Source organism: Triturus cristatus, chromosome 1_2 (assembly GCF_964204655.1).
Source record: "Triturus cristatus chromosome 1_2, aTriCri1.1, whole genome shotgun sequence".
Lineage (NCBI taxonomy): Eukaryota > Metazoa > Chordata > Amphibia > Caudata > Salamandridae > Triturus > Triturus cristatus.
Genome location: NC_140580.1, coordinates 1,168,558,438 through 1,168,574,219, shown reverse-complemented (window position 1 = coordinate 1,168,574,219; position 15,782 = coordinate 1,168,558,438). Strand labels below are relative to the sequence as shown.

Genomic DNA, 15,782 nt, shown 5'->3' with positions numbered 1-15,782 from the left:
TGTCAGCCAACGCGTTTCGTTCATTAAATGAACTTCTTCAGGGCTGAAAGTTACAATATAGGCTGATATAGCCTTATCTATCACCTTTTGGTTGTAGCCCCTGGCTTTGAAGCGTTCTTTTATGTCCTTGATGTTCTTACTAAAGTCCAAACCCTGCTGCATGTGCGTCTTGCCCCACTCCAACAATTTGGATTCAAATACTACATACATAGTCTTGTAGGATTATTTATGACGTTTGTAATGCCATTTCTCGCATCAGTGGTGATTTCGTGAGCACTGCTCGTGGTGTGCAGGTTCTGGTTTGCGCGGCTGTTGTACGAGTTGCGTGTGCGGAGCCCACCACCCCTGTTGAATTTCATTGGTGTTGTTTTGAGGCCATAACGTCATTTTAATTGTAGTCCTTGTAATCTACTTCATATGTGTTTATTTAATATGGGCTCGTGTTGTTTGTAGAGCTCGTGGTTTGTAACTTGCATGCGCGTGGTGATGTTACACGCACATGCTGTCTAATGTTATTTAAAATTAGCATCTCTCGAAGATGCATCCCCATGCGTTTAACCTCCTTTCTGAACTACGACTTGAAGATCAACTTACTTCGCGTTTACATTGGATTAATTTATCATTTTACATAAGGATCTTCTACTTTACAGTCCTTTACATACAAATATATTGTGTTGGGTAATAGCAAAACTGTTCAAGATAAAAACAAAAACCTCTTAAACGTTTGGTAATAAAGACGAGCGTTTGCGAAATGCCGTTAGGACCTGTTGACTTTGCCAGGGCCTTTTGGCCTCCCCCCCCCCCCTCCTACCCCGCCCCTGACCTGCAGCATTAATACAAAGTGTGATGGGCCCATTCTAGTGGCACATGTATGTATGAGCACCGACAGGATGTACACGCCCCATGGATCTGTAAATGTCAAAAAATGAATCTCTTTCAAGTGCCAGTGGGGGCCAAGGTGAGAAGTGCATGAGAAACGCAGAGGCTGGGGGTGGGCATTTGCGGGGAGCACAGGGTGCAAAGAGGGAGAGAGTTTGACAACTCGTGCACTGTCTTGGAGTGCTTAACAAAAAAGCAAATGTTTCCTAAAAGTGAGCAGTGGAAAGCTAGGAACCAGCCAATCAGAAAGAGGCTGCACAGAAGGGATAAACATAAGATGGACTAGGAAAGCCACTGATTATGAAGCAAGCAAATAAGTGACAAAGCAGCCAGCCAATGGTAAGCGGGCTGAAAGTACTTGGGACGCCCATAAACGATCTTGTGCTGTCGGACAACTTGCGCTATCTGGTTGGCTCGACCTAACAAGCATTGGCATAGCCAATGGGTCTCGTCTTCGGGATCTTATACGTTTTTAGTTATGTTTAATATACAATTTGATGCATGTGGGGCACACATTTCTGGGGACCGACGCTAATTTTTCTCAACAGGCTTTAATCCAGAACAAGAGAGAAAACACAGAATGAGGAAAGAAGGAGGAAGTGAAAGAAGGAAAAACAGTGATAAAAGTGAAATGCAGGAAGACTGGTTGTCTGGTGGTTGATAAGGCATACGGTGAGAAGTTTGGGGCTTCGTCATTTTGAAAGCGCGTGTCTCTTCATTCAAAAAACGTAAATGACAAGGACCCTAGCTCTACACGCTCCTCGACCCCTACAGGAATGGGATCAAAACATTGCAGGAAGTGCAAATACAAAGACTACTAAAAGAACTACTCACCACAGCATAATCTTTCATCATAACCGACTCACGCATGTGAAATCAAAACGTAGTTACTCTGCGGAACTGCTTCTCAAAGACTAGGTTCAGTCAATAAGACATATCCTGGGTAAAGGCGATCCACATGTTTGCCTCTGGTAGCGGTTCATGAAATATCGCTCAGACTTCTCAGTGTCCAAAGAGGCTGCGATAGCGTGGTTTTGTAGGGTAGGCCCCCTTAAATCAATGTAGAGTGAAGAGTTACGCAGTCCTGCTCACGCCAGTCAAGTTGCTGGGAGTGTGCCTCGAGCCACTAATGCACACGCATTCACCAAAAGTACAAAACCACGAGCTGTATATAATCTAACACTGATAAGATCTTTTACCTCTTTATCCACACATAGGTTGCTTTCAGTAGAAAAACGCATTGTGTAATCGGATTCTTCTACAAACGAAATCACCAAAGTTGCTTCTTTCTTGTACTAAATTGCCGCACATGTCGGGGCAGTATCGGGTTGGGCGAGGGGGGCAGTCGCAAAGGTTCGTTGTGCCCTTTGTTCGGATTGGCTGCCAGGAGATGCTCCTTTAAAAACGCTTGAAAAGGTAAATGTGGGGCCTTTTGTCACCTCTGGTGGAGAGCGAGGTGCTGGATTGAAAAGGTAATGATTTATTTTTGCAATTAAGCGCGGTTTTATGGAAGCGGAGACGATCCTTTAATTAAGCAGACGGGGATTCCATTACACCCTTCGAGAAGATGGTGTTTCTTGCTTGCCATTTCAAGGGATGAACATTAGGATGAACAAGGAGCAGGGCAAAGAGTAGCGCCTCCGCCTCTATGGATACTTGTGCGTGCTAGGCGCTGGACACCACTACCCACTAGAAAACACCTGGACGTCCTCCGACTTGCATGCCACGCCCTGGACCTTTTCTCCCCATTTAGTGTCCACAACCGAAGTTGCCTATTGTCTTTCAGGAACGTGCTACTGTGTTTTTAATATGTACAGACTCCTCTCTCATAGCGCCTTGTTTAGTTTCCAGCAGCTGGTGCGTGAGTGGGAGCAGCGAATGAAAATAATAATAGAAGGTGTCAATGTATTTCTTAAACCCAAACGTTGAGGATATGCGCTTACGGCGAGAAGCATTTTACTTGTAGGTAAAATATCAAACACCTTGATACGCTGAAACCCAAGAGTGAACCAGCTCACCGCCTGTGGAGTATCGACCTAAGACTGTAAACTCAGCCACCCTACTACACAATACCTGTGACACTCCACCTTACACTCACCCAGCCCACACCGCCTACCCTGCCCCCCAGCTTAGTTCTCCGGGTTGCAGTTTGCTTGCCTATCCGGGCTGCGGCTGGGGGAGGCAAGGCCATGCATTTATAAGAGACCCATAACGTGGGGATCGCTACTCACCAACATGGGATTCTTGCTTAACGGGCACACCTATGCTTACGCCTATTTTTAAAAACTCAACACGAAAAGAAGTAGACGGTGAATGGCGAGTATGGTGACGCATCAGAACCGACTGATGGGAAATGTAGTTCCTCATTATAGCACCAGACACAAGTTTTCAAATGCCCACACAGGCTTCCTATGGGAAAATGGGGGGGGGGTCCTCAAAACAGATGTCCGTTGATCCAAGCCTTGTCCTGTCTGCTGCTCCGGGACAGCAATAATCATCTGAACTGAAAGGTTGAGGCATGAAGGAATTAAAATAGCCATTATTAGGAACAGCAGAGAGGAAAGACTATCAGGTATCATCAGTGACTTTAACATCAACATACGGGCACATCAGCAGGATCCCTGCACCGCGGGAAACTGCACCCTGGAATACGCTCCTACGGAGACAAAAGAAGCCTGGAAAGAGGAAGCAAGGAGGGGTGGGAAGCAGGAAAGGAAGGTGCGAGAGAGGAGTGGGGGCGAGTGACCGAGGAAAGATTGGAGGAATTAAACCTGTGAAGTTTAAAAGGTGGTGCGTGCCTTAGGCAGCTGTGTGGTGCAATATTGAAGTAGTGGCCAGGAAGCAAGGAGGGGCGGGAAGCAGGAAGAAAAGGCGCAAGAGAGGAGAGGGGGCGAGTAAGTGCAGCAGCGAGGTGAACGCGCTAATAAGAAACAGATGGTCATTATTACAAACAGTTGCCGCTCTGCACGTATGACTGTTTTGAAGCACACTCGTGCTTGTACCGGCATCTGCCTTGCGGGAGCGAGCAATAACCAATTAACACACGCACCGCTGCTCGCTCCCGCAAGGTGGATGTCGCCACAAGCAGGAGTGTGCTTCAAAATGAGCAGACCGATGGCTAAAGGCCCTCCTAGTGCAGCGCATGTGCTCTGCCTAGGTGAGACCTAAAAATAAAGGAAGCAGCAGGAAGCTCCCGGCTCCCAGTCTCACGATAGCCAATCACAACGCGATTGGTCTGAGCGTTGTGGCTCAGCGCTCATCCAGGGAATGGGGGTCTGGGCATTTCCTCCACGCAGGCTATAATGCAGCCTGAATGGAGAGAATATGAAGTGCACATGAATGGTTGGACGGCCCGAGAGGGCCGTCCAAATAGTCATGTGCACTTAGGAGTGGGCAAACCACTCCTTTTCTGTTCCTCTTTCGTCGGAGCAGCCCCGCCCCAAACGCAAAGTGACATTCGAAGGAAACATAAAATGATAATAACATGAGTTCTTTTCATTTTATGTTTCCTTTTCTATACTGCTGCAAAGCATTGGAGCGACGCTCCTCCGCCTTAGCCGAGGAGCTGCCGCTGCTCTCCATTTAATCCTGCGTTCCTCCTCCTCTGTCGCTTCCCCGCACCCAACCCTCCTCTTGTTGCTTCCCTCCCTCCTATGTTGCCCCCCTCATTGCATCTCCCCGCCCCCATATTGCTTTCCATACCCCCCTTCCGTTGCCTTTCCCCTCCATTTTGCTTCCCCCCCCCCAATCTGTGTTGCCCTCCCATCCCCTAAATGCTTCTCCCATCCTGTGTTGCTTGCCTACATCTGCGTTTTTTAAAAACACAAATGGGTGCCTGTGCCATTTTGTAAGCGCTTGCATGCATGGCGGACACTTACAAAATAACGTGCCTGTTTTTCTTTTTTAAAAGCCATGCTGCATAGCATTGGGGTGCTGAACAGTACGGCTAGAACCATTGGCAAAGCCAACAGGTCCCACAAGTGAGACCTATTGACTTTGCGAATGCTCGTTCTTAAAGCTCCCATTCACTTGTAGATGGCCTGCAGGAAGGGAGAATTAGTGTGATTTGTCCAATTAATTACAGGGGAACGACTTGCATGCGCACACCTCTGATCTGATGAGCTGCCATACGACATACATCGGTCAGTCTCATTATGTGAATGTTCAGTCAGTGCTTAATTTGAGCTGGTGGTTGCCAGTGGGGCCCCCAGGCATTCATTTTTGGGGACCAGCACTTAAGTTTTTTTTCATGGAACATTATCCGAGAAAGAGAGGGATAAATAAACAAAGGGGATAAATAAAGGGGAAAGAAGGAGAAAAAGAAAGACGGAAATACAGAGACAAATCTAGAAGCTAGACTCTGCGAGAGTGAGATAAACAGGTAGGAAGCGAATGGTAGTGAGTTAAAGCGCTATGAGGTTGACTCCAGACTGCGCAGCATGGTATTCGGCAGCCTAACATGTAATAGTGTCGGACACAGCCTTCCGATCAGCGCTTCGGGCACCGAGCACGGAGTCTTTCATTAATTAAGCACTGTCAATGTTTAGTCATTTGCGAGGGCAGATGTTTCACTTCACTAATATTGCACTTTTATTAATTTCTAGCCCTTTTATTGCACGCAATTCAATTCATATAACTTTAATATCTGCATAGAATGAATGAATTATACATTGCGTTTTTAACCTTGTGTCGCTCGCCTTTTACGTTGACCGCAGCAACACATCGTGTAAGTGGCTAATGCTAAGTACACTTGTGTGGCTACTGGTGGGTTAATAATACTATTCTGTGCCATTGGAAATGTTGGGCAGCCGGTCCATGGGATACATGCTGGATCATCTACCATTGTTTTAGGAAGGGAGGCTTGCATGATCAGTTCCTGGAACAGCATCAAATCACAACTCACTTAAACAAACATGCTGTTTAGGGTACTTCCGTAATAGGGCAAAACAAGTAATAATCATAAGGGTGTAGGCGAGAAATCCTCAAGGTGCTTGGCATGGAAACAGGCTTCCCAGTCTCCAATCAAACAAGCACTCGCCATGACGTTTTCGTTCGGCTTTTTCTGCCATCCCACTTGGACGTCCTCGCCTGCTTTCCTTCTTAAGTAAAAGGTTTCTTATCTTTATGGGGCCATGTTTGGCCCCATAAAGATAAACCTTTTACTTCAGATGTAAAGCAGGCGAGGCCGTCCAAGTGGGACGGCAGAAAAAGCCGAACGAAAACGTCATGAACAGCTCTTTTCCAATGGCTGGCCACCGTTTAGCCTAAACGGTGACGCCAGCCAATGGAAAAGAGGGGCGGGGCTTAAACCCTTTATAGAAAATACCTAAAATCATTAAATCTCGCCAGCGAGACTGCGCATATGTGCAGCCCACGCTAGCCGAGACATAAAAAGGGCCATTTGGTGCTTCTTCAAGGTGGTGGTAATTATCATCAGTGTGTGTGCACGAGTCAAAGTGAACTGACCCACAAAGCAGTAACTCGTGAACAGGCTAGGTAGAAGCAGGTCAGTGCTGCACACAAGTAAAACTCATACTATATGGATCCCAGGGCCTTTCATCCAGGACACCGTTCCCCTAAACCTTCTCACTGTTTCTTGTAGGATGGTCCAGACCAGATCGGCACCACGTACGCCCTGGACTGCGGCGCGGGGATCGGCAGGATCACCAAGCGGCTCCTGCTGCCAATCTTCAAGACGGTGGATATGGTGGATGTGACCCCGGACTTCCTGGCCAAGGCCAAGACCTTCCTGGGGCAGGAGGGCAAGCGAGTGGGCAAGTACTTCTGCTGTGGCCTCCAGGACTTCAATCCTGAGCCGAACCACTACGACCTCATCTGGATCCAGTGGGTGATCGGTGAGTGCACACCTGGAAGCCTTGCGCGTCACCCGTGCTCTTTGCTAGTTAGGGCTTCATAAAGTAGCTCAGTGGGTTATGTGCCTGGTGCAGTGACGTGTTTGTAGCCTGACGGTCATAAGCTCACACACTGACTGGCAGACACCGCCTTCGATCCGTCCATTGTTTATAAAATGAGCGCCTTTCAATGGATAATAGTAGTGCATGCAGCCTCAACAGTAATCCCAGACAGCGATGGGAGGTCTGAACCAGCTCGGGCAATGCTCGGATTACTTATTGATAACAGGGATTGGTCCAGTTCCCTCTTGCTTAGTCCAGTACAATCATTAATGGGGAGATCGACCCAACCCTCTCGTTGGACACAGCATTTTTATCCCCAGCCTCTCCATTCTAGTGTATTAGCCCAGGAAGAACCCCTTCACCCCAGTAATTTGAGTAAAACTATAAACCACAAAAGAACAATATTCTGAGGGGAGGGCGGGTTTGTAGGTACTGGACAAGGAAGGGAGAATGTGAGTTATGAAACTCAGTAATGAAGATGAGGTGCCTTCACCTGTATGTCTGGCTCAGAACCTTGGAGCATCGGTGGACTCGCGTGTGTCCTTTGTGGGATATGCTAAGACTTGTGCTCTACGGGTTTCAGCCTTTTGGGCCTCTTTAAGAAAATCCACCCTTTCTACATCAGAAAGAAAATATCTGATCAGATTCAAGCCCTTATCCTGGCTACGAGGGATTTTTATAATTCCCCTGGGGTAGGGCCACTGAAATATCTGGGACACAGAATACAGTTGGTACAAACTGCGGCAGTCAGATTAATAACCTAAAACTTGCGAGGTGCAGTTTTTATTCTGAACTGATTAGTGATGCAAAAAAATAGGCCTAAGGAAATGTTTTAAATTGTCTCGCACTGCACTGATTCCACCGTATTTGTCTTGCCGTGGAAAGCTAACGTAAACCCATGTAGCGGGCTTTTTGAAGATAAAATTGCAAAGATCCAATTGAAACTTCCTGGATACGACGGCCTTAGCGAAATGTCCATCGGCACCACAGCCTGTTGGTAAGCTTTGACTTGTCCTAGCTCCTTCAGAGGAGAAGCTGAGAGTGCTTTCAGCACTGGGACTCTGGCTCCCCTTTAGACCAGTTTCCTCCTCACGGTTTGAACCAGATTTCTGATTCGATCTGTCCAGTTTATTGCGAGCTGTTTACTGACTCTTTGCAGGCAGGCTAGTGCCCAAATTCTGGAAAAGGGCCAATGTTGTCTCCCTGCTAAAAATCCAAATGCTGATGCTGAGTTATCGAATTTCAGACCGATTTCCCTTCTACTAGCTGTCTCAAAAGTTCTAGAGAAATCGGTCAACACACAGCTCACCGAATTTTCAGAGACCTTTTAATCTTTTGTACCCCTCACAATCTGGCTTCAGAGCACAGCATAATACTGAAACTGTTGTGTTGAAAATTTCAGAATCCATAAAGTGGAATCTGGATCTCACCTATAATGTTGCATTGATTCTGTTGGATCTCTCGGCGACATTTGATACTCTCTCTTCTAAGACATTACTACAACACCTTCATATATCGGGGGGGGAGGGCGATGTTCCATCCCTGGCGTGGCTTAGCTCCATTCTTGATCTTAGAAAACAGGCAGTCCGGATGAAACCATATTACTCTGATGTAAAAACTTAAAAATGTGGTGTACCTCAAGGTTCAGCTTTGAGCCCTGCCCTCTATAACATTTATATGACCTCCCCCCCCTTGCATTCCTACTGGAGTCCTTTGGCATCAAAATTAGGTCTTATACGGATGACACACAATTGCTGCTTTCCTATAAGGGCGATTTAGCTGAAGCCAAGAAGTCCTTTTCACTATGCATAAAGACAGTGATGAGTTTGCTCATAGACAATAATCTTCAATGTAATCCTGAGAAAACAGAAATCCTGCTGTTCGACCTGGACCCACTATTAGGATGAACAAAGCGAACACAAGGAAATGATGGACGGAGGGCTGAAACTTTTCAGACACTCACCCCCAGTCGCAGATCTGGGTTGAATCCATCAACATCATTTCTTTAGCTCACTTTGCCACCCCAGTTCAGACCCAGCCATATGCAAATCAGTCTTGATCCTGTGCCTCATCGGAACAGTCCAGTCTGAACTGCCAAGCCAGGTCTTCCCTGGACCTGAAACAAGTTTCCTGAGACTGTTGTCAGGGTAACACCCCTCATCAGCCAGGCAAGCTTGAATCCAGTGGCAAAGTGAGCAAGGGACCCAAGTGTGGGCATACCCTGCCAACTTAGGGCGAACAAAGCAAACACAAGGAGATGACGGACGGAGCGCTGAAACTTTTCAGACACTCACTCCCAGTCACAGATCTGGGTTGAATCCATCATCATTCTTTAGCTCATTGCGCACCTTAGTTCAGACCCAGCTATATGCAAATCAGTCTTGTCCCTGTGCCTCATGGGAAGAGTCCAGCTAGAACTGCCAAAGTGAGCAAGGGACCCATGTCTGCCCTAATTTGGCAGGGTATTCCCAGACGTGAGTCCCTTGCTCACTTTGCCACCGGATCCAAGCTAGCCTGGCTGATGAGGGCTGTTAGCCCGAAACCGGTCCCATGATGCTTGTTTCCGGTCCAGGGTGACTTGTTCACATTTGGACACAAGTCGTAGCCTTGGCTTTCATCCACTCCATGTAATCGGTTACGCTCTTTCTGGAGCGTGGACGACCAGTGACTGTTTTTCTGATCTGTTTTGCACCAGGACACTTTTCCTGAAGCGGCTGACTGCACTCTACCAAGGCTAGATTAATTCATTCAGTTCATAAAGAGGGGAGGTCCCAGGCAGGATATTGTGGCCTAACTTCTGAATGCAGCAGCAGAAAGCCTTGTGGTACTGCTATGGCACATAGACAACATTCTCCAAAGTTAGCGGGAGGGACAGATGGCTTCCATCATTCCGACGAGAAGCCATTAAAGTGTAATTCCAGCTGTGAATTTCAAGCCCACGTTTTGCGGTCCTACTTCAAGCATCACACTCGGTTGAACAAACTATGTTGGTCATATAAAATCATTGTGGAGACCATGTGTCAAGCCCGTTTGGGCAAGACCACCAGATAAGACCATCCTAGAAGCTGCAGCCTGTTCTCCGGTTGCTTGCTTTGGCGAGTGAGTTGAGTGACGGCATGGCAGAGAATAAGGAAGGACTGGTAGTATCTATTCTGGAGTTACTGCCAACTGGGGAAGTAGGGAAGCCACATCACACATGACCAGATCGTGGCTGCCACCGACCTGTATCTCCTCCCTGAAGATCTGGTCAAGCAATCTGGGAATGAACGGGAAGAATGCAACTGGTGGCCAAGGTGATGAGGGTGATTCCCCACTAGCGTCCTGCAGTGGAAAGTGGGTCATAAATGGAGACAGCAGCTCACTGATCCCTGTGTGAAAAGATCTACATTCCTTTCACAGATGAGCCTTCAGATGGACATGAAGATCATTGATGTCCGACGGAAGCCCTGAATGGACAGAAAGAACCTGAGCAGGTGATCTGACTGTTTCTTGTCCTCCAACAAAAAGTCTGTGGTTGAAAGAAATAAGTGATTGAATTCTACCTGAGCGAGAAGGAGATCCTGTCCTGCTCGGGCAGTGTAACTATGCCCTTCATCACGTTGGAATCCATTCCATTGGCCACTGGCAGTCACCTAATTGCTAAGGAGAATGGGGTCGAAGCCCTCTGTACCATCAATAGGTCCAGCTAGTTGGAAAAGCAGATTCTCGGAGAGAAGGCAGAAAGCCTGTGATGATATGACCCCCCACCCCCCCCCCCCCAAACACCTCTGGACTTTCTGGGCAGAGTTAATGTTCTTGATGCATTTGCTGGAAGTAGCCACCACTGTACAGCCACATGTAGTGCTGAGATGGTTGGAAGCTTCCAGAGGTGGTGAGCCTTCTCCCCCTTCGCTTCCATCACAGCCAACCCCACCTCTTTCCACCACTTAGGAGTCCCTTCACAAGGTTGAAAAATCAGAAGGCAGGTGGCCAAGTAGGACTGCGATTCTTTACTGCTCCCTCCATCTTGTTCTTGCTCTATATTTGCCTTTGGTTCAGGTCTGGCCTGTGCTCATTCTGTTCTTGGAATGATCAGGAAAAGAAAGATGGAGATCCTGCAGAATGAGTCCGGAGGGGGGGTGTCATGTCATGAACTTGTCATGGTCTATGAAGGAGGCTACATCAAGCCCATCATTTTCTCCAGCAATATCCTAGTCGGCTTTTTTGTCTCCTCCTTGCCTCTGAAGGCCCTTTTTAGGTCTCACCTGGCGAAAAGCAGCGCATGCGCCGCTCGCCATGGAGAGCACCGTTTTTTTAATCAAGTCAGCCAAAGTTGAAAGCACGCGCTTACCGATGGAAGAAATGGCTGCTCTCGCCATTCACAATGGTAAACATACACGCGTAGGGACAAAGAAAAGGCACGCGCATGTGGACAGCCCGACGCCATCTTTGTGCACACGCGCGTGCATTTTTTTGTCCCTACGCGTGCATGGCGTCGTGTGCGCGCAGCCACCGCTCAACCCTAGGAGCTGGCGCGAGGCTTCCCTGCTCGGCACTCACTGAAGGCGTCTCCTCCCCGCCCCTGCATGACTCTCACCCCGGGGGTCTTCTTTCCACTCATGCCCGGGTCTCACTGAGGGTGCCACCTGTTCAGCCGTGCACGAGGGCTCGCTGTAGGTGCCTCTCTCCAGCCCTGCAGGGTGCCCCCCCTGCTGCCCCGCGCCCTCTCTGCCAGCTCACATGGGCAGCAGCGGAGTGCCTGCCAGTGCCCCATTGCCCCTGGATTGGCAGCAGGCAGTCAGCTGATGCGCCTCATGAATGAGCCGCAGCGCGTGCAGCTTGGCATGGGGAGGGTGGGCGCTGGGGCTGACGGACGGCTCTGCGGACATGTGCGTCTGGCACCAGTGTCTGCAGTGATTGGGAAGGGTGTACGTGCCGCAGACATCGCATCAGACCCTGCAGCCAATGCACGTGTGGCGGTCACTATCAGAGCGCCTTAACTCGGGAGTATTCTTTCAAGCGCTAGGAAGCTCTGCCCATCAACAATCTTACGGCTTCTCTTTAATGACAAAGGTGCGTGGAAGCACAGAGCTGTGACCACCCAATGGAAAGACCTGGGCATACGTCACCAAACTGTGGTCGAAATATCGACTTACAAAAGTATTCCATGAGCAATGCCCGGCGTCGCTATATATTGAAGATAAATATACAGAAGGACGTATAGATTCACTGTTCTTTCATCCACATCTACTTAGTGCTTCATTTGTAAAAACTTAAGTGCCAGGGCCCCCATCGGGAGCCCGCTGCAGCTTGCACAACACATTGCTCCAAACATCGCTGCCAATGACTGAACCAACACAACTATTAACCCTCACACTCCCAGAAATTTAATAATTCAGACTATTCCAGGCCCTCAAAGCTGTAAGAATGGCTTGGACATCAGGTATTAGTCACTTTTAATGTATATTGAACTAATAAACAATGATTGTTGTGTGAAAGTAGACAAACCGTGCGGCCATGTGGCAGACTGTTATAAGTGCCGTTGCTGACAATTAATTGCTGCTACCAAGCACTGGAAACCACAGGCTCAAATTAAGCACTGCATCTGCTTACCTTGTGATTTACTATTCTTCGCTCCGCATCTACAAAACACCTTTGTGGTAAAGCGCCGGCGGATATTCTGAATGGGACCTTTTTGTAGCCTGGTATCACACGACAATATTGTGATCCCTGCCAAACAAAACAAGCATTTGCAATGCAATAGGTCTCGCATTTGCAAGAGTTTAAGCTATTAGCATTGTAAATGACAATGCCTTTGATCTATGTAAATAAAAGGCAATGACCTTTACAATGCGAATAGCTCAAACTTGCATAAATGCGAGACCTATTGCATTGCAAATGCTTGTTTTCTCCTGCTATCCCCTTAATTCCTTAAGGGGATAGCAGGACTAATTCTCTCCTACACTCTGGAGACCGTCCCAAAAAACATGTCCTCATATCTGCAGAGTTGCTAATGCAATGGGCTGTTGTATGCATCTATCGCAGATGAGTTTATTGGTAACCTCCGCTCCTGTCGTCATGGCTCCCGCTTACCTCTAACACACACCAGGTCTCGAAGCACACACCCTGTTTCTTATTTACTTGCTCCATAAAGGATGTGCAGTTCTTCCCAACAGTGAGGGTCCTGAGCTAGTACAAAGCAGCTCAACCTAGGCAAGCCTGGCAGATATCCAGGGTGTGCCATACTACAGACCAAACCCCAAGCTAGGAGCGCCACACAAGGGGCAGGGTCATGCCAAGCCCGGCGTGCCAACTCCATTTATCTTCGCTGTGAATCCAATCAGTAACAGGCCTGGGTTTTCATTGCTGAGGAATTCTCGGAGACGGGCTGAGAGGATTATGGGCCTTCGCTCTCCCAGGAGTGGGGCATATACTGCCTGTTTTGGGAGAGGGTGCCTTCCTCACTAAGTTAAATGTTGACAGTGGCGGGCAGGAGGGGGGCGGAGCCTCATTTCACACACATAAAAGATCCTTGATCCACTTTTCCCCTTTCTTGCAGTTCTCGCTGGCAGCCTTCTGGTAGGGCATTGAGGGCGGCATTGGGGTTGGTGTCTACTTCTGGTTTCTCACTGCTTTGTCCTTCTTCAGGTCATCTTACAGACGAGCACTTGGTTGCCTTCTTAAAGCGGTGCAAAGCTGGCCTTAGACCCAACGGCATTGTGATCATCAAAGACAACGCTACGCAAGAAGGAGTCGTCATGGACGAGGTGGACAGCAGCATCTGTCGAGATGTGGAGGTTGTCCGAAAACTCATCAAAGAGGCGGGGTTGGCGCTTTTGGCGGAAGAGAGACAGAAGAACTTCCCTGATGAGATCTACAGTGTCCTCTCGTTCGCCATGAGATGAACTGCTCCCAGGGAAGAATCCTAGGTGGACAGCGCAGGCCAGTATTTTGCACCAGTGCGATATTCGCTGGTGAGCTTTAGTGCGGAGGTCAGTTTGGCCTCGAGACAACGATGCTCCATGGGAGGGCAATGCTATTCAAGAAGCTCTCGCTTCAGGACTGCGGATGTGTTTACAGCCATCCCCGAGAAGACGCAGCAGGCATGCCATGTTTGTGCTGCTCCTCGCTCTTTGGCACTTCCACAAGAAGTGTTCTGAGAATGGCTGCTAAGGGTTTGTACATGTAAGTATTCAAGTGTGACGTCTTACAGAGTGGATGTGGGTAATGCAGGCTCTGAAAGTATCTGCTCCTGCCAACAACGGTTTTCCTGCTTTGACTATCTGGAGGTGTATGTGGCAGCGCTATTGGTGAACGCATCAATTTACCGAAGTACAGACACTTCTGTAGCCCAGTGCATGGGGCTGTGCTGCACAGTAGGAATCACTCTTAGCCTGGTTTTAAAAGTATTTAATCAAGAAGTTAGATCAAACATTATTTATCTGTTTCTGGCAAATCATTTTCTGGCCATATTGACAGGCAGGCAGCAGTTACACAACAGAGCCGTGGTTGACAAACGGAGACCTCCTCTGTTCTTCGTTCATTGTTACCAGTCGGATTACCTCCTTTATATGTGAAGGCTGAAAGGAACGCAGCCGTGCATGAAACCAAATGCAAGATGAATAACTATTGAATCCTCCGATACTTCCTCTAAAATTCATAGTTCTTAAAATAAAGCCTTACTGTTTTTGTTCTGTATATTTGTTTGATGTGATCTCTGCAGCACATGGTCTCTTCGGAGGCCTCCGAGTGACTTCCAGCCCTGACTGACTTGATGAAGATTACCAAAGAGAGATTTTCAGATCACGTGAGCTGATTCTGCTCTGTTGCGCCCTCATTTTACCCTTCTCCATAGCTTTGGAGCCTGAGCATACATTAAATGGGGGTTTACAGGCTTGCAGGGGGGTGATTAATACCACCCGAGGTGTGTGTGGTCTGTTTTGTCTCAAAAACAACAATTTAGGTCTTCTAGCTCCACAGGATGAATGCTACATCTAGTCTGTAAATTAGAATGTGAAAATAACTATTGTTTGCTGCAAGCAGTGTTCATAGACTAGCAAATCATTCTTTCAGAGGGTATGGTGCCCACTGAGGAATAGACACTGATCTGTCAACATGTTCAACAGCTTCAGTGGTTCACATCTTGGTTAAGTAGTGTCCCACATTCCACTGAGTCATGCAGACACTCGTGCATCCGCACACAGGCAAGCAGCCACACAACCCCTGTCCCACAATCCACTGTGTCGTGCACACGCTCTTACATCAACACACACAGGTAAGTAGCCACACAATTCGTCCCACAGTCCACGGAGTCATACAGGTACTCGTACATCAACACACACAGGCAAGCTGCTACACAACTCCTGTCCATGTAAACAGCTACACAACTCATCCCACAGTCTTACTGAGTCATGCAGACACTCATACATCAACACACACAGGCAAGCACCCACACAAACCCTGCCCACAGTGTCATGCAGACCCTCCTACATTAACACATACAGGCAAGCAGCCACACGACACCTGGCCTACAGTCCACTGTATCATGCAGACTCACGTATATAAACACACAAAGGCATGCCGTCACACAACCCCTGTCCCACAGTCCACTGTCATGCAGACACTCTTAAATCAACACACACAGGTAAGCAGCCACATAACTCATCCCACAGCCCACTGAGTCATGCAAACATTTGTACATCAACACACATGCAAGCAGCCGTACAAACCCTGTCCCGCAGTGTCATGCAGACACTCGTACATTAACACATACAGGCAAGCCGTCACACAACCCCTGCCGAGCTGTCACAGAACCCCTGTCTGAGTCCACTGTGTCATCACACCCTCTGGCACGCTGTAAACGCAACACCTGACTTTCATAGAATGGTAAGTCATTGCTCGCTGGAAGACTGACAAAACTAGCTAAAGTGCATTCAGCTAAATCTAAAAACTTTTTTGGCATGATCAGGGGTTTCAAGTCACAAGAATCTACCAGAACGTGATGCTGTG

General features: G+C 48.0%; 1 protein-coding gene across 1 annotated transcript in view; it reads left to right on the top strand.

Moving 5' to 3' along the window:
• Positions 1–14,471, top strand: part of NTMT1 (N-terminal Xaa-Pro-Lys N-methyltransferase 1) — a 45,991-nt gene extending 31,520 nt beyond the window's left edge. Inside the window, exons 3-4 of the mRNA XM_085614004.1 lie at positions 6,482–6,734; positions 13,422–14,471. Coding sequence (XP_085470130.1) covers positions 6,482–6,734; positions 13,422–13,678 — 510 coding nt within the window. The 3' untranslated portion in view covers positions 13,679–14,471. The remainder of the gene's footprint in view (positions 1–6,481; positions 6,735–13,421) is intronic.
• The last annotated feature ends 1,311 nt before the right edge of the window (positions 14,472–15,782 follow it).